We start from the raw sequence: 20,012 nt of genomic DNA, 5'->3' as shown, positions 1-20,012 counted from the left end.
GACCATCTAACCCTGGAAGGAGTTTGGTCTTCTGCAAGCAGAATGCCAGCATTGCTCAGTGGAAGAGGAAAGAAGAGGAAAGCAAATACAAATAACACAGTTCAAAGTATTTCTATTTCTTCTCCAGTAGCAGGATGGAAACGACTTGTTGTGTCGAATTTGGCAAAGGAGAGAGCTGAAAAATGGAGTCCTGACAGAATATTGCTAATGCCTTTCCTGCCAGCATCTCTAAAGAGAGCCTAGACACCCCATTAATACCAACTCAGACACTTGTTTCTCCTAGGATAAGGAGAGAGACCACCAAGCCACCCACACCCCAACACTGCCCCATGCATCAAGCAATGCAAGGTTGTCCTACACTTGCATTAAGCTGAGACAGGATCACTTAAGACAGCAGCAAGGCAGGGTTTTCCAGAGTCCTTCTGTGAACTCTTCAAATCATGACATACCTGTCCAAGTAGTTGACAATGTTGGGGTTTTTGTTTTCCCTCATCACGAGGATTTCATTAATAATCAGTTCTTTTTTGGGCTGCTGCTGCAAATTCATCTGTTTGATTGCAACCTGCAGTGAAGAAAGACCAAGTAAAGCGTTATTACAGGAGTCCCCCAGAAACCTGCCAGTAGCACTGTCCATTATTTTAGTCCCACATTCATGTGAAGTGGGAAAGCACTTTTTCATAACAAATTGCTCAGCCATTTAGTAACTCTGAGTTCCTGCAGCCAGTCCATTTCCACAATGCTGGAGGATATTTAACGCCACAAAGGACAAGGGGAATTACTATTTTCATACTGGACCTTTATGCCACGTTTTGAATCACAGAATGGTTTGGGTTGGAAGGGATCTTAAAAATCATCTAGTTCCAACCCCCCTGCCACTGCCATGGATAGCCATGGCCATCTATAGCTTCTTGGTAACAAGGAAGAGATCCCCTTACTCTAACATGAACTGATATGTCAAAAACTTTTTCTTTCTTAAAGGATTCTTATTAATTTTGTTTTGGATTGGAAGTTTCTGGAAGTTTTTTGTGGGTTTTTTTTTCTGCTCCCGTGAAAATTTTTGCTTCTAGAAATCTCCAGCAGGGCAGCCATGCATGGAGGGGGTAAATAACGTAGCCTAAGCTTAGTACTTTGAGGTGGTAATTCTATTTCTTTCTGTAACAGCAAGACCTGGGGGAAAGAAGCACCAGAGTCTAGATAAAAGGCTGAAAAGAAGTGAATTGGATTCAGCTTTATTCCCAGTCCTAACTGAAGAGCAATAGGGATGGATTCATCAGTTGTAGCCCCTTGGCTTAGCAGCTTTGTGCCTGCTTCAGGACACCTACTCTGCATGTATGTATGCAGAAAGCAGGAAGGTACAACATGTTTTTAACTCTTATGTTCAACTCTCCACCCTACCAGTACTTTGTGAGTCCCTTCCAGTCCCTAACATTCTGTGATTCTGTGCGAGAGCACCTGGCCCTCAGGCAAGCCTTCAAATCAACAAGACTACTCAGCACAGGAGGAGGCAAAAACACTTCCGTGGAAGTTACAACCCAACTGTATTTGGTACAATATTTAGGCAAAAGGAATGAAATGTAATTATGCCTTTACAGAACTGCTGCTTGCAGAGAAAGAGGCCTAGGTGAATAGAGGGGAGTCTCCAGCTCACAAAAGCAAGGATTAAGAGAAACAAGCTACAGAGCAGCAATATAGATGGATGCAATTAGCATTTTGACAGTATAGCAGGGAAGGCTATAGAAAAATCCCAACACATGAGAAGGCAAGAACACAGACACCATGCTGGTGTTGCACAGTATTCACGAGGGCTGCCAAACGGTACTTAAAGAAGACAAAACCAAAAACCCCATGCTGCTCTTTGTGTGAGACCAGAGAGGAGAGTGCAAGATGAAAAAGAGAGGGAAGGCATTTGATGCACATAAAGAAATCCCAGAGCAATACTGAGGGAGCTTCAGAGAGGCTCCTGTACTTCCTTGCTCCTGTTCGGAGGCAGGACCACGGTCCAAGTGCATGAAGGGGCATTCTCCTTATCTAAGACTGCCCCGTGCATGAGGACACAAAATAAACAGCTGTAGTTACACTAAATAGCCATCATCGGTGAAAATCTTCAATATTCTTAATCCTGGGAGGTGCCCAAGGCTCCTGTGTAGCACAAAATAAAGGGGTTCCAAAGTGTGTTGCCATTGACTGAGCTGAGCAAGAAGGATTGGTAGCAGTGCACTTCACAAAAAGGAACAAGTCAACAGCATGCCAAGGTTACAGCGATCCCAAACACAAATTTAAAAAGCCAGGGCCAGATCACACTGGTGTAATGGGAACGATTTAAAAGTCTGTTGTAATATAAGGGTTCAAATATTGACATAGGAGTCGCCAAAGGGGTGCAGAAAGAAGGCAGAAAACCATCACAGGAGTTCCTCCTCCTATAAAATTTCTTATTGCTTCAAAATAAACGCAGTGTCCCCTCCTCAGGGGCTGCAATTAAACTGTATTAATTCTTCAGGAACTGGAAAAGGGGTGAAGGAATTTTATCAAAAAGCACAGTTATGCAATCTACTGATGGATGACCCTAACGTCGTACAAATGCAACGCAGACACGCATTGCTGCAGAATTCCATAAATATATTCGGCATAACGCACACACTTTCCTCTTTAAAAATCCGCTGTCTGGCAATAATGGTTTCCACCGATGCTGCATATCCGTCACTCCCAGTTTATTATGCATTCATGCAACAGGCAGGGCACTTCTCAGTATTCGGGAGGGGAAAAAAACGACAGGCAGACATTCCTTGTCTTTAAATCCAAGGGCAGAAAGCAAGTGGGCAAAGGGTGGGAGGGGAACTACTTCTACGTCAGTCAACCAGTAGAAGTGTCGGAGGCAAAGGAGCAGAGGGCACGTAAAAGGGTTGAAATGGGGACAGGCAGGAATCTTGGGGATTAAGAGAGAAACTTCTACTGAGGAACTATCAGGTCCAAAAATTTGCTTCTAGCCTTTGTGGTCACAGGGAGATTCTTTACAAATACAAAACGATTCAGGAATCAAAATTTGCGAAATCATTTTTTCCAGTTCTCTGCTCAGACCGCTTGACCATGCCTCATTAGCAAGGAAACAAATACCTCATTAAAAATAAGATGCCACAAAGCCCTGAAAGACCATCTTTATTCTGTAGCATCAACTTGAACTTCTAGGACACAATCCAAAATCCACTGATGTGGTATTCTGGTAGCACTTACCTCCTGTCCTGTAGCTACATCCATTGCCGTGTAAACTGTACCTGAGGCTCTAAACAACAGAGAAAAAAGAAAAAAAAACACTTCTTAGCTCCTCATAGCAAGACTGAGAGCTCAACACATGCCCCTTCCCACTTGTCTCTTTGAAGTGCTCTCAGTCCCACTCCTTTTCATGCAACAATTCCAATGGTAAATATCATCTGAAATAAATATTTCTGAGCCAAGACTGCTGTTGGAACAGAAGCCAGAGAATTTCTGGGGAACAAAGCTCCTAAAAAGGGACACTATGGTCATCCAAATCCTTGCTGCTAAACCAACAACTTAGCACAGCTTGTAGGACCATGAATTGATCCTATTTAAACTGGCATGACTGCATTGCCCTGGCTTGCAGACTGCCCACCGTGATTTCAGAGCAGACAGGATCAGCTAAAGTAAACAAATGTGGCATTTGTAGTGAGGGAAACGAGAGTTTGAGCCTCAGCACATGGAGCTGAGAGCAGATCTCTCAGTGATTTGCACTGGTTGGCCTCACTACAGCTTCTCCCACAACCCCTATTTTCCCCCTACCCTGCTAAGAGGGGCACAACACCCGCAGTGAGGAGAGTTAATTAAGAAAGCAAATCTGTAATTTGAAGATTTTCTTGCACGCTGAAAATAAGCGGTTCCTTCCCTGCTTGCAGCTCTGTTTAGCAACCTGATCACCTAATGACATATTTCTCACATTAAAACACAATTGCACAGAAAACCCAGTCCCTTTGACTCAAGCCTTTGCCAAGAAAGGGAGAAGACCTGGGGATGGGTGAGAGGTGGAACCCACCAAAACAATCAAAACCCAAAAAAAAAAACAAAAAAACCCCAAACAAACCAAATAAACTCTCCAAAGCATCACCAACAGCTTTTCCAGCAAACTAACTTAGCTTGGTTTCAGTGCTTCCTTCCTGAGTATAAGGAAAGGTATAGGAGAGAGAAGGAGGGTATACTAACCCTTGTCCAATCTTCTCAAAACACGTGTACTTCTTTTTTGGATCGCCCACGCTCACAATACTTCCTACAAAAAAAAATCCAAACAAAACCAAGAGAACTTCATAAGTACTTTTTATGCAGCTGTAAGAACCAACTGAACTTTAAGAGCAGCCCACAGCGAGTCCTGTCGAACCACTCGTTGGAAATGCAGAGGCACAGGAACACCAAGAGAGTCCCCAGTTATTTACACACACACCAGCTCCAGCATCCCCCTCTCACAGGTATTTCCCTTCAGAAATGGTGAAACACAGACATGAAGCACATTTAACCTTCACTGGGAGCTGGTGACTGCACACTGCTAGGCAAAGGATGGGGATACGTGGCCCTCACACATGTGAATACAATTATTTGCTGGAAACCTGCAACTTGGAGTTGTCCCCCGGCTTTGACACACTGGATGATCTAAGATGCCCTGCTCTGTAATGTGCTCTGAATTTGGAGGTGAGGCCCTCATTCATTTTAGAGCCAATGGTCTGCTGCAAATCTAGCCAAAGAATTCCTTACACCAGGACAATTTCTGGCAGAACACGAGCATTTACGACGTTTCCGTACCAGCACGGCCATAGCCGTTACTGACCCAACAACTGGGTTGCAAGACTCAGGAGGGAAGCTGGAGAGACCCTTCAGAACCAAATCTCCCCTGGCCTGACCTGGGCAATGTTCAGCTGCTCTTCTAGGAGCCCAACAGCCAGCGCAGGTTTCGGGAGCAGTTACCACGTGACTGCAGCATTGCTCTGGTTTTGGAGAGCAACCCGTGGCAATGTCAGCTCGTTCTCCTCTAACGTGGTTGTTCAGTGAGAAGAAAGTGTATTACTGGCTCAAGGTGGATTTGGTATCCACAAGGAACACAGCCCAAAAAGAGGGGAGCACAAAGGCAGGAGGTTGGTAGGCTGCATGGATGCACTGGAGTCCTGCGAATCGTATGGCAGGTCGCCAAGGGGTAAACTGGAGAAGCTGTCAAAAGGAGCATCCCTGAAACTCAACACTCCCTTCAAACACTAATTAATACTCCTAACACCCCTACAGCAGGCAGGAATCGCATCCTTTTTGGGCTGAAGAAATCGGAGCCAACAATTCCTAGAGCTCAGCTGGGAGCAAGTCTCCTCTCCAACAGCACTGGGGTGCCTAATAGGATCAAGGGATGCAGAGCTGCATCCGAGTTGGTGTTTGCAAGTCACTCAAGCTCCAACATATGGTGCTGCTTTCACAGGGTCTAGGGCTGAGCCTAAGCAGATGTAGCTTGGCAAAGCAACTGCTCACGGTCGTTAGGCCAAGAAATCCAGTAGCAAGCAGGCTGTTCTCAGACGCCACTGGAGAGCAGCCAAACCCACAGGGTTTAGGGCAGACAGAGGCAAAGGAAGGGAATATGGTCCACGTTTGGAGAGGAGGGTGGAAAGAGAAATCTGACTATATAAAGCTCACTGTGCCACTGCTGTCTGCCCTGAGGACAGGTGTTTCAGAACAAATCATAGAATCATAGAATGGTTAGGGTTGGAAGGGACCTCAAAGATCATCTAGTTCCAAGCCCCTGCCATGGGCAGGGAAATCCTCCACTACACCACATTGCCAAAAGCCTCATCCAACATGGCCTTGAACACCTCCAGGGATGGGGCATCCGCAACTTCTCTGGGCAACTTGTTCCAGTGCCTCACCACCCTCAATGTAAAGAATTTCTTTCTTATATCTAACCTAAATCTGCCCTCTTTCAGTTTAAATCCGTTGCCCCTTGTCCTGTCACTACACGCCCTTGTAAAAAGTCCCTCTCCAGCTTTCCTGTAGGCCCCCTTTAGGTACTGGAAAGCTGCAATAAGATCACCCCGGAGCCTTCTCTTCTCCAGGCTGAACAGCCCCAACTCTCTCAGCCTGTCTCCATAGCAGAGGTGCTCCAGCCCTCGCATCATTTTCGTGGCCTCCTCCGGACTCGTTCCAGTAGCTCCATGTCCTTCTTGTGTTGGGGACTCCAGAGCTGAACACAGTATTCCAGGTGGGGTCTCACGAGAGCAGAGCAGAGGAGCAGAATCCCCTCCCTCGCCCTGCTGCCCACACTGCTCTGGATGCAGCCCAGGACACGGTTGGCTTTCTGGGCTGCCAGCGCACGGTGCCGGCTCATGGTGAGCTTCTCATCCACCGGCACTCCCAAGCCCTTTTCCTCAGGGCTGCTCTCAATCCATTCTCCGCCCAGCCTGTCCTTGTGCTTGGGATTGCCCTGACCCACATGCAAATGTTTGCAAGCTTTCCCTTGAAGCCTAACACAGGCTACAAGTTCGGACTGGGAGACAGGCAAACGTTTCCCCAGGGAGGTGATGGGACTGTGCTGCAGTGACAAGAGGCAGTTGCCAATTCTCACCCTGTTAAATGCTCTCATCTGTAAACTAGGGTAATGTTTCCTACCTCCCAAAAAGTCCGGTGAGGATTCATTAACGTTTGCACTAACGCTGCGTTAATGCTAAGACATGGAGATTCAGCAGCTTCCTTTTAACCTCTGCACATCTTCAGTATGTGTAAAAATATATAGGGGCTCTAAGATCTTAGTTCGTTTTACTCACGTGCCAAACCAAAACATGAAAGGGTTGCATGTCTTTGCACAAGCACAACTCCACTGCTCTCCGTGGAAAAACACCAGTTGACAACAGGATTAAACTTGATCACATATTTCTGACTCACATCTAGAAGCTGACACCCAACAGCAGCCACGGAACTTTACACACACACGTTTATTTGTAACGAAACCCCGCACTGCTGAAGAATCAGCTCAGCACTGAGCACCACTTGCTGGAGCAAGCGAGGTGTCAGGAGGTGCAGCTGCCACCCCACACTCCTAAGAGTGGCACTTGCATTTCTCTTCCTTGCCTAAGTGGGTGTATTTGTATTAGAACAGCACCTTTTTCCTACCACAGGCCCTGCTTGCTCTACCTAGTCACAAAAACGGCTCGAATCCTTAATGACACAAAGGTCCTGCTAATTGAGTGAGTGAAGTTGCTATTTTGAAACAATGGGTATGAGTTTTCCAATAACAAGCAGTTTCAGTTAACATGCCATCAATTCAATTTTGGCTTTATTCAGAGGAATAAGGTACCCAGATGTCATTTTAATTATCATATCTGTTTTTAAATTATACCCTCAGATTAATTTTGCCTTCGTCTACCTACTAGTCTTTGCTTCATAAAATACTGACCTTCAGGGGACCAGCCTGACCATAGGGATGCTAACACAATTTACATCAACTGACAAGCAAGGCATTTATGTAATTAATACAGGATTAGTTGTTCAAAGAATTAGAAATGCTCTACCCTAATAAAAACCAGCCCAGGCTGAGGATAATGATCAGTTGCACAGAAGAGCTGGTTCAGCTGTTGGATATGCCACAGCATAACTCAAAAACATCAGGCAGCAGAGGAGCACTTTAGAAGACTCATGAAGTGAAGGTAGGGACTGTTAAAGACACTAGGACACAACAGAGAGACGTGTTTCTCAGGAAAAACTACTAATTTGGGTACTCACACAATGTCAGGGCACTTAAAAATAACCGAGTCACTTTACATCATGGTATTGTGGAAGGTGAACTTGGGGATGCATTAATTTTCTTTCCATCTTTTAGACACAGTAGGAAGCTCTGCTCACCTTACATTTAACATTTCAATATAATCACACGCCAGAGCTACAGAATATCAAGATGTGGAACAATCTCAGATGTCATAGTTAGGTAGATGTTACTTGTGCAGCACTTGTTTTGCAGATCCTGAGGATCTGTAACTCCCCAGGGACTTCAGTTGGCATCACAAGTGCTCAGCTTACACTTATGCTCCCCCCATACATCTGCCCCCAATTTTGGCACGCAGCCACAATGCAATGTCTTTAGTAAGGGATCTCAAAATAGGAGTGTCAAAACATTTCAGCTTATTAAGATTTTGAGAAATCAACACAGCAGGGCCTGGAATTTAATTAAAATTTAAAAAAAAAAAAAAAAGGACATACTTAATTTTTCCAAGATCTCTTCATCTGACATTTTTGGCTTTTTCTTTTGTTTCTCCATGTTCCTGACCAGCATGTCAGGAATTGTTGCGCTGTTTTCCGAGGGAGAAGAAATAGGAGAGGTCGCCGCGTCTCTGGTAGGAGGAGGAAGGGGGTCCACCACAGAGCGGGTGTATATCTAATTTTGTTGAGAAAAACATACACATCAATACAAATCAGATGAAGACAAACACTTGGTATTCATCTTGTTATTGTTCTTGCTGTTGTTAGGGATGCATTTCTACAGCTACTTCGTTAACGGCTAAGGTCACTAAGAAAGGATTCTCTTGTCCCCCCACGACTAGGCAGGTGACAATACGAAGGTGCTCTGCCAGAAGAAACGGCTCCAACCTCCCTCCTCCTCCCAAGAAAGGCTCAGCACCATGCCATGCAACATGGATGAGGAGCCACAGCCAAGACCTGACCGCGACCGCAGCAGTAGAGGCTGAAGGAAACATTTCTGCTCACGGATTTTGTGTGTTCAGGTCGCGGAGCTATGATGGGGGGTGGAGCAGCATCATCTTCATCGTCTTCATCTTCAGACACTGAGGGCACTGCAGGGGTCTCGGAGACAGACTTCACGTTCTGCACGTAGTTACACAAATAGCAAAACCAAAAACCCAATGGCTTGTTATAAACAAAATCACAAACATTGGATGAAGCTCCTACCAGAGACTAAATTGAAGCAAGTGCAGAAAAATAATAATCAGAACAGGCTGGTAAGTTATAATATCTGCCAAATTCAAACCCCAACGACCCTGAGCCTTTGTGGGAAATGGAGGGGCAGTCCAGTACTACCTGACACGACTGTCCAGATAGAACTTGTCACCTGCCTGTGGGACGGCAAACTTCTTCCCAAGGACTTGAGACCCACCTGGGCTCTCTCACTGCCTTCCCAACACCTGCACGGCAGACCCAGCAATTCTGGGGACAACATCTGGGCTTGGAAACATCTGTCTCTATTTATGCTGCCTCTCTTTTTTTGCTGCTTGCTTCAAACCCTGATTGCAGACTGGAGATTTCAGCCTTTAAATGCTTTAATTTGCATCAAAATGTTTTCTTTAAAAGTTCAGAGGTCGAGTTAACATCAGCTTCAGTATTGTGACTCAGAACTAAGTAATGAGAGATTTTGGAGGCAGAATCTGGCAAAATCTCTTCAAATCCCTTTTAAAATTGCTTTCTAAAAGAAAATTTTATGGAAAATAGGAATGATGATTTTCTTTAAAAAAAATTTAAGTGGTTAAAAAATATTACCTGGCATTTTTTGCAATACTGAGACTAGAAATCAAAGTCACTTTTAACCTTTTAAATTCGGAACCGCATTTGAAGTTCATGACGTCCTTTACACTATAAACATTTCAAAATAAACTTGGCGAGATCTTCTACCCACTAGACCAGTTCTGCTTGTGCATCATCAGTGCCCTAAGAGTGGCAGGGAAAAGTATTAAAAAAACTCTCTCTGAAAGAAAGGGAAACCAATGTAATATTTCACTGAACCCAAAATACTTGAAGTCACAGCATCCTGACGTATAACTGCTAAAGTATACTTGATATAACACAAAAGTTTAGCCTGTTAAAAGCAACAAGAAAACACACCTATGTACTGGGAATGTCCTGAACATCCTCAAATTTAAAGGCTACCCAATGACTTCCAAAAACATCAGGCTATTTCAGTAGACTGGTAACTACTGCTTTTTTCAGGATTCACTTGAAAATCCAGCAGCCTCAGATATTCTGAGCTCCCGAGGATGGATGTACAATGACACGTCGTAATGAACAAGGCAGAAACATTCTCCTTATCTTTTCACAGAGAGTCCTAAACGGTCAGATCTGAACATGCTGCCTCCGGAAGGGAGCAGAAAAAGCCAACTCTAGATCATGGCATGGCAGTGAGAAAACAAGAGATGAGGGAATTGTGGGGTTTTATGAATCATCTTAAATTGAAAGTTTTATTTCTTCCATCTCATGCACACACGCAGAAATGTTGCAGAGCTTTTCAGCTCATGTCTCCTAGGAAAAGAAATAGGAGTGGTGCCTGCCCTGGTAAGGACAGAGTAAAGGTCAAGCAGAACGGAGGAGAACCTTTTATTTCCTTTTCTGCTGGAGATTAGTTTGGTTAATCAACACTAATCTACATTAGTTTTGGTCAATCATACCTTGCAGGTTAGTAATTAAACTTTGTTAGATCAAGGATGTTTATAGAGACATATAAAACCTGAAAGCAGAACAGTTATCAAATTCTATGCACAGGAACAGACCAACTCCTATGAAAACAGAACTATTTATATTCCTGAATTCCGTAATGTCTACTCAGTACTTCACTTATTCACCAATAGTTTCTTCTGTCTACTTCATTCTCCCTCAGTTGAAAAAAAAAAAATAAATGAAAAATGAGAGCAACATGCCTTTTTAGGATAATTTGCCTGTTTTTAATAAACATATATTCACTATATAAATATATATAGTTCAGATTTTAAAACACCAAGCAAACTAAAAGTTTACATGCAGCTAACACTACTTGATGCAAGTTTTTAAAGCCCCAAACTTGGGACAGAGAGTGAATACAAATCTTACCAACGTGTTTGATGAATTGTAATCCTCCGTCAATTTATCTGAAAGAGACAGACAGTAATGCTGTTATTAATGAGTTGTAAATGCAGCAGTGATGGGGAGAAGAGAAAGGGACAAGCTCCCTTCAGAAAGGGCTGGAAAAAATGTCCAAACCTAGGCATTCTCTTCAGCTCCCCAGAACAAGGTGACACCTGGCAGATACAGGAATAGGGGGTAAAAAATTCTGTAGGCAAATGCAGGAGCCCCAAATCCCCACTGCAGGAGGGTGGAATTTCCCAGAGCAACACCTGAATGAATATTGTCCCCCATCCATCCATATACACAAAATATTTCCAATGGGCTAAATCACCAGCAGACACATTGTGGTTAGCCCAAGACCTGCAAGATGTTCAGTCTCAGCCACCTAAACTTCCTGGAATAGCAACAGAGGATCCCACGAGTCAACTGGTGTGCTTCTTGTCTGACTATCCAGGCACGTAAGAGGGAGATTTGTGCTTTTATCCCTGCCTGGAGCCTTCCTAATTAATACCAGTAGTAGTTGCAGGACTACTTAGGAAAAAATTTTTTACCATGAGAGTTGTAGAACACTGGAACAGGTTGCCCAGAGAGGTGGTGGATGCTCCATCCCTGCAGACGTTCAAGGCCAGGTTGGACGAGGCCCTGAGCAACCTGATCTAGTTGGAGATATCCCTGTTCCTTGCAGGGGGGTTGGACTAGATGGCCTTTGAAGGTCCCTTCCAGCCCTAACCATTCTATGATTCTACTCCAGTAGGCAGGTAATCCATGCAAAGAAGGCACAAAACCTTGGAAGCTTTGATTTTTAGAGGAATCCCGCCAGCAGTTATCAAGCACCGAGCAGCTGAGGTGTATTCCTCAATCACGGCACATGGGAGCAGACAGACCCTCAGCCCAAGCACGCACGAAGCAACATCCACACCCACAGTGGAAACTGAAACTGGGGCAAAATTGAGCTGCCTGTTTTCTCTGGGGAGTTTCATCACTGTGAAGGCAACACCAACACTCTGGGATCTGTTTTCCAGATGTAAGCTTCAGAAAACCTATGTGTTTTGGGGATTTAGCCAGTTGACTGACCTCCTCTTTTGCAGCTATGCTGGGCATCAGGATTAATGGAACAGCATTTTAAAGGAAGAGGGGTGCTTGAGCAGCCAGAGAATCTCATTCGTGTTTTCCTTGAAAAGACAGATCTATTTGTTGATTAAATGAAAGAAATCCCACATGCAGTGACTAATGCAAAGTTGGACAAAGCGGCCGGATCTGACGATCACCGTGTACCTGTGAAACTCATGTACTTCTGGCTGTTCGAGATCTTCTTTGAGTTATAGAACTCCAACACGTCCAGCACTGCCTGGGGGTTCTTCTTCTGCTCCGACTTAGTGATGTTGGAAGTCTGCAGTAAACGTGCCCACTGCTCCGGCATTCCCTGTGGGCAGAAGGACCTCGTTAGCTCCCAGTCAGCTCCCAGAACCTTTGTGGTTCACAGAACAAACACCCGCTGCTGCAGTTCTGCCACGCAGCTCCTGAGGTCACTCAGTGCCGTGAGGGAAACATGGAGAACGGAGGAGAGGAAAGGAAAAGCGGCGATGGATCGATACATTCCTAGTCACTGTCTGAGTTACAAGTCACGTGTTCCTTCAGTGGACATGCAAATGCCACTCTGCTCAAGGGGCTCTGGGTGAACCCAACATCCTTTGAAGACCAAAAGTCAAAAGACAGAAAGGAGCAGACCCAAATGCTGCAGTTCAGGAAGAGCTTCAAGGAAAAAAACACAAACCTTTATGCACAGGTATTCATGTATTTACATATATCCAAGAAAGACTATGGAAGTAACATACACTGTATAGCATCTAGTGCAACAAACATCAACGTTCATCCCTGGAAGTGTTCGAGGTCAGGGCGGATGAGGCTTTGGGCAACCTGGTGTAGTGGAGGGTTTCCTTGCCCATGGCAGGGAGGTTGGAACTGGATGATCTTTGAGGTCCCTTCCAACCCAAACCATTCCATGATTCTATGATTTGGGTCTTCTTGTAGCACTAGAACTCTTTGATCATAGCACTCTGGTGCCTATTGTAACCAGAGCTGGGAAAGCAGAGATGTTAACCTCACACACGAAGCTTAGAATTTCATTACAAGGACGTTGTTTCAGCCAGGAAAAAAAAATACATCTGGAGAACAACCTGACTGGTGCCTTTCATCACCAGCAAGAGTAACAGTTTGTACAGACAAAGTGGCAAGTGACTGGGATCCGTTATCAATAAAGTTACCTTCCCTGTTCAAAAGGATGGCTGGGTACACCACTCAGGTAATGCCCCACTGGTACATCCAGGTTAAACTGGGCCCATGGCAGGGGGGTTGGAACTAGATGATCTTTGAGGTCCCTTCCAACCCCAACCATTCCATGATTCTATGACTCTACGATTCTAAGTCTAGAGGCTGACATGCAAAACTCAACTGTAAACACAATTCAGGTTAGGAGAGCAAAGTCTCTGCAAAAGAAGTATATTAAAGCTGGGTAAAACCAGCTTGCTCACAAACAACTTCTGCGGCTATTAAATACTATCTTGTAATAAAATTAAGAAGAATATGATGAAATACAACTCTGTCTTCATAGTATTTTGCACATCAATAAAAAAAAACCATAAAAATATCTGACATTTAGCCTTAGGACAGCACATACACATTCTGTCATAAATAATTATGCACAGTTGTATGTCTCCTAAAGGGGAACTCTCAGAGCCCCACTTGGTAGACATGGACTATGCTGTAGATTTAATCCAGCTCTAGAAGAGGAGGAGAGGGGAAGGGAGGACAGATACACCATGTTTTGCTGTCCACATAGAATCACAGAATATCTCAAGTTGGAAGGGACCCATAAGAATCACTGAGTCCAACTCCCTGCTCCTCACAGGACTACCTAAAACTAAACCTTACAACTAAGAGCATCATCCAGATGCTCCTTGAACTCTGACAGGCTTGCTGCCATGACCACTTCCCTGGGAAGACCGTTCCAGGGATCGACCACCCTCTCAGTGAAGAACGTTTGCTGGCAGCCAGGGCTCCTGGGATGTGCCAACTTTGACAAACAGTCTTTCGGCAGGAATTAGTGGGTAACCTCTGCAGATGAGTTTCAAAGGAGATCAAACTAGATGATGTTAATAGCCTTTCCAGTGTTACTACATAAAAGATTAATGGGTCCTGGCTCCTCCCAGCAATAAGCCAAACCACATAGTTCTCTTTTTCAGATTCACTTACTGTGAATTCTCCCGTGACTGCATCGAACCCCACGTGAATTGTGTGTTCAAAGTCGGAAGGGAGGGAGATCTCCGGCCGCTCTTTCTCTTTCTTTTTATTGGCTGGAAGAGACAACAACAACAAAATAATCCATAAATCCATCAAGAATTAAAATCTCCCCAATAGCTTCCAAAGTATCTACCCCACCACAGCACCCTTTCGCTAGTTATAGGATTTTGATCTGGGGCAGACAAACACCACGTTTCAAAACTTTGGTATCTCGCTTAAGACCAGCCACAGTGAGTGGATAACAAAAATCAAAGACCTGTTAGACAGGACAAGGGTAAGACAAGGAAACTGATATTTTGGGTATGTCAAGTATCAATCAGTAGGGCCAGACTCAACAGCACGAGAACTATTTACCTAAAATATTCACTCAAAATTATACAGGTCAGAATCAAAAGCACTACAGTGGCAGTAAGTGGGAGCCAGGCAGTTTTGTACACATTTTTTTATTCATTGTTTTAAGTGACTTTTAAAAAAAAAATGTGCTGTTAAACACACACTTGCCTCTCCTATTAAGACAGGGACAAAATTAACTACAAATATTGCTCAGAAATTGCTTCCTTCATCCTGCATCCTTCAAACAAGAGTTTATGAAGAAAACCAAATTTAACACGTGCATTTATTCTACAAATTCTTACCTGAGCAAAACCATTTACATTTTCCTGCTCACAAAATGAACTAAACATGGTTTTAATAACAAGCTTTGAAGACACAGAGCAAGAGGGCAGAATCTGGCAGGTGAGGAGCAGAACTCGTGAAGAAACAGGAAAGGAAATAAACCAAAGCAGATGCACGTGATAAAGTTTCAAGTCTTTTAAACAAGATTATCGTTGTGCCTTGGATTAAGTTCATCCATATTCATGACGTATTAAGGACTCCACCTTCCTTTTAATATTTACTGTATTCAAGAAACTGAGGTCGATTTAAGGAAGAACCACGTTCTACTTGGATTTGCTGCTCTTTGCAGTTATAAAATAAGCAGAACCAGGAGAAGGTGACTAAACCACTTATGTTTCCCAGTTGTTGCCTTCGGTACCTAAAGCCAAAAGAATTTTGTTTGGTGGCTGACATTCCGCAGTGCATTTTCGGCAATACGAATGCCAAACTCCAGGGATTTCAGAAACCTATGAGGCTAATGCTCAATATTTAAGACACTGCTGGTGGTTAATCGTGTAGAGATGGTCAGGGCTTGCCCCAAAGGACCAAATCCTGTTTCCTCCAGCGCCAGCTCTGGCACTGTTCTCCGCGTCATTACAGAGCTACTGTTGCACAGAGTAATTTTAGAGAAAGAAAGCGGATCAGATGCTCCATTTGGGACATAAAGATGGAACAGATTGGTTTCGATCTCTCTTTCAGACAAAGGGGATGGGGGAAGCTGTATTGCAGAAGAGTGACAGAGTTGCCCAGGGGAAGGAGGAGACAAAGCTGCGATGCTGCAGGAGCCACTACAGAGCGGGGAGCTAGAAGGAGACAGAAGCAGCTGCTGGTCAGCAGATGGTGAGCATCTGCAGCACAGAGGCCTGCCAGAAAAGGAACAAGCAGCTGCATCCAGCAGGTACACAGAAAAAGCTGCATGCATTAGTGGTGGATGGAAAGCAAGAGGAAAAGAGAGGCAGAGAGAGCCATCAGAGGCACCATATTCTGTACTCCTGTCTACAAGATCAGTCCGGTCCTCCAAGCCAAAGAGTAAGGTGTCAGCTCAGCCTAGAAGCCCATCACTCAGGTGAGGAAGAAGAGGTCACCTGTAACAGCACCACTATGCAGGAGTGCTGCGCAGGTGATGTACACACACACGGTCCAGGAAAACTGCTGCAGTGGATTTGAATGTATCCCTAAAAAAAACCTTCAGGGCATTAAGTTGCTATTCAGAAGTCGATACACTCAGGTGTTTCTTTTTTATTCCTACATTCAGCCGGAGCTCCCTGCTGCACATTCGAATCCCAACAAATTTCTCTGCGACCAACCATTCCAGCATCCATTCCACCAGCAAACTGAGATGGCTGCTGACTGCTAACTTAGCCAAAGCAGGAGATGACGGCCTGAATGAACCTCAGCTACACAGAGCAATAAAACCAGCTCTGGAAGGATGGACTAAATAACATTCTGGCCTCTGTCACACCAACGGTCCACAGCTCTCTGTCCATGTTCGACCCATAGGTGGAGAGTTTCAGTGTGGCTACACTGCAACAGAGAAACACAGAGATTTCTCTGCATTTATGACTTGCATTGTTTTCATACTCCTGAAGCAGTTCATGTTCTGCCAGTTATCTTAGCTTCCTGCAACCATTTCTTACAGCTTCTCAGCCCTTTGCCTTTTCCCTGACTCTCAACGACTCTTCGGGACAGCTACCACAAACTCACGCTAATATCACTTTGCCTTAGTGATGATGTTACCATAATTGCTCCGTACACTTTTTAAAATCTGCCTGCCTGCCACACTCCGGGTTTTATAGTGCCCAGGCTGAATTCATCATCATGTGAACCCACATGAAGCTGGCACATGAATTCAGAGATTTTCCTCCAGCAGTCTCAGAGGACAAAGAACTTCAGAAGCTTTTGATCCAAAATCTGACAGATCTAAAAGCCTAAACATATTAAACCATTAATAACATAACTGCTTTTTGTAGCAGACATTTATGTCATAGCAGGAGGTATAAGACAAAAAGAATTAGACAGGCACTCCCAGTCTTGCTAAACGCTTAATCCCCCTCCACAGAGATATTACCTTGCAATGCATCAAAAATCCTTGAAGAATCTTAAATAAAAAAAGAATCAGATATATGATTTCTCTTTTATTTATTAAGAAGGTTGACCTACCACCAAGTGCTGTATTCCCACAAACACCTTACCACCTCGTTCAAAACCTCACACATCTGACACTGTTACAAGAGCCACCCATAAAGTCTTCCTTATGATGCCCCGGCAACTTGAGCTGCAACTAGGAAGCATGATGTCTCACCATGAAGTAAGCCTGTGAGCCCAGCCTGAACCCTACTGAGATGAGAAAGGTCTTCTCCACTGGTAAGGTTGAGTAAGTGCTCCCCCTGTCACCACAGAAAGGGCTCCCAGGGGTAGCACAATGGAAAAGACACTTTCTAAAGTGTCTTCAAGTAGAATTGCCCTTTTCGACCCAGCGACCTGTAAAAGATGCCCTCAAGATGTCTCTTCTTGTTGACCTTCCCTCTGATCTGGACCCACAAGCTCTCAACAGGCCTGTCGCCTGCTCCACAGCAGGAGTCCACATCTCTAAGCTGCACCTTTGCATAAAGCACAACCATTTCACCATCTTTCCCACCCATCCTTCCTAAAGCACCTATCCAGGGCAAAGAGGTACCGTTTCTCCGAAGGGTTCATCAGCATCAACTTCAGCAGCTCTCAGGCTACAGCATAAAAGCCCACATCCATATTTGCTACCAAAACCAATTGCTGAGCATTTCAGATCTTCGCAGGCTCTTTGCAACCCCAGCAGAGGTCAAAAACAAAGCACTGCCTTTCCTGGGTAAGGATCCAAAGGTCATGGATTTGCCCAAAATTACATTCTTCTAACTGAATAGAAACCAACCCTCCTTTTAGTCCAGCCAAACTAACAAACAACACCCAAACTGCTTCGGACACAAACCAAAGAGACTGTCTGAACACCTGGGAATTTCATTAACGTTTAAGCAGCAGGAAGCACTGGGAATTTAGTTGTCATCATGAGATGAGAAGCAGCTTTCATAAGATGAAAATCAACCAATGTAAAGCAAAGGGGACAGCATTAAAGACTTTTTTTGCTTGACAGGAATTAGAGGACAGAAGCAACCACTCTTGTTTGGGCAGGTGTATTGCAACAGAAGGCTCTGCTGGGCTTGGCTAAACAAAAATCTCTCATGTTTCAAAGCATCTGCCACATTGGCCAACCTTCACTAAACGCAGGCACCCTCAAATCAGGGGCAGTCTGTCTGCTGATTTTACCAGAACTGTTCATTTTTGCAGCTCTCCTTTAAAATTCGGTTCAAACCAGCGTTTCAGGCTCTGTTTCTTTTACTCTCTCCTAAGTTTCAGGTGACTTCTTTGTTCTCTGTAGCTGCTGAACTCAGAGATTTAAAAACCCCACTCTTCTAAGTAAGCTGACACAAAAATCCCGCAGCTCTTTAGGATTAACACTCATAACAGCGAGTTCTGACCGAGATCCAGCAAACTTTGAGCATGGAGTTCATGGGTTTCTGGATTGCAGAATCAGAAATCCACATTTGTAAAGCAATCCGAAGTTGCCAAAGGTATCAGATAATAATAATCATGAACGCTGCAATATTTGCAGAAAATGAACCTAGATCTTGTTTATTGAAATTAGTGGAAGTATCACTCCAATTAGGCTTTTCATTAACAAAAATGAAGGAGGCAGTCTCCCTCCTGAAGCCCAGGAAGTTAAAGATACCTAGGCTTGACTTTAGTTATCCAGTGTCTAGATACCATTGCAATGCAGACTCCACAAAAAGCTGATGTATTAGAAACAGGAACTCAAAAAAATAGGTCAGATATAAAAAGAAACCAGTATATATCAGGAGATGGGTTTTTTTTTTTCTTATATCACTTCAAAAGAGTCACAGGAGAGAGAGGTTTTTAAAATATCCTGATCTTAAAAATTAGAATTTCATGTACAGTTCACAGTTCCTGTCTCCATTTCCATCTGTTACAGTGCCTATAACAGGAGAAAATTCCTTCAGTTCACAAGAAGTGTGCAAGAATTTGTAGTACTGGATTATCCTTAACAGCCCTGACCCAAACACTAGCACAGAGTAAGTGACCATGCAGTAACATATGACAGGCCTGGCAGGAGATGGCCTGTTAGTCCTGCTTAACTCAAATTATTTGCTGTTTAAAAATAACAAACAAGGAAAAGACCTGTCCCTGCTCTCCACCAAAGGAACTGCCAACACCAGCTTTAAATGGCCAGCTTGTAATTGGTACAAAAATTTATGTTTTTCAAGACCATTAACAGTCTGGGAAGTGGCAGAGCTAGTCCCACTATTCAGGGACACTGTTCTCATAATTTAAGGGGAAGAAAGAAAAAAAAAAAAGGCACAAACCAGAGCAAGTGGGATGGATTAAATGTGGCAGGATTAATCATTAGGAAAAAACGGATCTACAGCCAGCACCTTATGTACCCAAAAATGACCAAGACAGTTGTGCAGGAAACAAACACACAACATTTTCTAAAACCTAAACCATAACTAAGCAGCAGGGGCTTAACTAAGGTCATTCAGAGCAACGTTCAGACAGGAGGTTTACAACCAGAGAAAAGAAAAAAACCTGTACTTTTATCTCCTGGTAAAATAGATCGGTAAAATCGATCCTTCCTTTTCTTTTCTTCCGGGTTGGGAGGCAAAGGTTTCGAGCCATGGTTTAAAGTTCCAGCATCTTTGCTTCCCGATCCAATCATAGTGCTGGTGTTTCTCATCGGAGGAGCAGGTGGTTTGTCTTCTGTTTCAACTCCATTGTTAGACATCTTCGGCTAGGGAGGCCGTTACTAGGAACAGGAAAAGAGAAATAAGAAGCCTTATTTATTTGTTTATTTATTTCTTGCAAACTAGAATCACATGCTGCCAAACAAGCCACACGCAGGTACTTGCAGATTAGCCTGTAACCCCCTATCGACACGGACCAAGTGTCAGCGCGACAAATTCCACTTAAGCTCCAAATGTTTTCTGTTAACAAGACTACGTTGGGGTGTTTTGAGTTACTCATCATCAAGAAAAGCCTGTTTCAGGATACAGCTAATTCTCAAGCAAACCACAGAGCAGAAGTGTAGGGTGAGGAGGAAAAGCAGTAAATACCAGGTAGCAAAGATACCCGAGAACAGCAAACAAGCTGCTGAGCTTGCAAGA

General features: G+C 44.0%; 1 protein-coding gene across 7 annotated transcripts in view; it reads right to left on the bottom strand.

The window, feature by feature from the left end:
* Positions 1 to 19,633, bottom strand: part of PAK1 (p21 (RAC1) activated kinase 1) — a 31,585-nt gene extending 11,952 nt beyond the window's left edge. For 3 of the 7 annotated variants that reach the window (XM_009991311.2, XM_086614919.1, XM_086614912.1), the window contains exons 1-9: positions 19,444 to 19,633; positions 14,101 to 14,201; positions 12,124 to 12,271; positions 10,834 to 10,871; positions 8,728 to 8,844; positions 8,224 to 8,398; positions 4,210 to 4,273; positions 3,229 to 3,277; positions 450 to 562 (exon numbers count right to left, since the gene is read on the bottom strand). In XM_009991311.2, the coding sequence (XP_009989613.1) occupies positions 450 to 562; positions 3,229 to 3,277; positions 4,210 to 4,273; positions 8,224 to 8,398; positions 8,728 to 8,844; positions 10,834 to 10,871; positions 12,124 to 12,271; positions 14,101 to 14,201; positions 19,444 to 19,633 (995 nt within the window). Of the gene's footprint in view, positions 1 to 449; positions 563 to 3,228; positions 3,278 to 4,209; positions 4,274 to 8,219; positions 8,399 to 8,727; positions 8,845 to 10,833; positions 10,872 to 12,123; positions 12,288 to 13,286; positions 13,295 to 14,100; positions 14,202 to 19,443 lie in introns of all 7 variants that reach the window. The other 4 variants (XM_086614900.1, XM_086614928.1, XM_086614941.1 and 1 more) reach the window with 4 other exon arrangements.
* Between the last annotated feature and the right edge of the window lie 379 nt (positions 19,634 to 20,012).

The sequence above is a fragment of the Tauraco erythrolophus genome, chromosome 1, assembly GCF_009769465.1.
Source record: "Tauraco erythrolophus isolate bTauEry1 chromosome 1, bTauEry1.pri, whole genome shotgun sequence".
In the NCBI taxonomy this organism is placed as follows: Eukaryota; Metazoa; Chordata; class Aves; order Musophagiformes; family Musophagidae; genus Tauraco; species Tauraco erythrolophus.
Note: the sequence above shows the minus strand (reverse complement) of the source record. Positions and strands in the feature narration are given on the sequence as shown.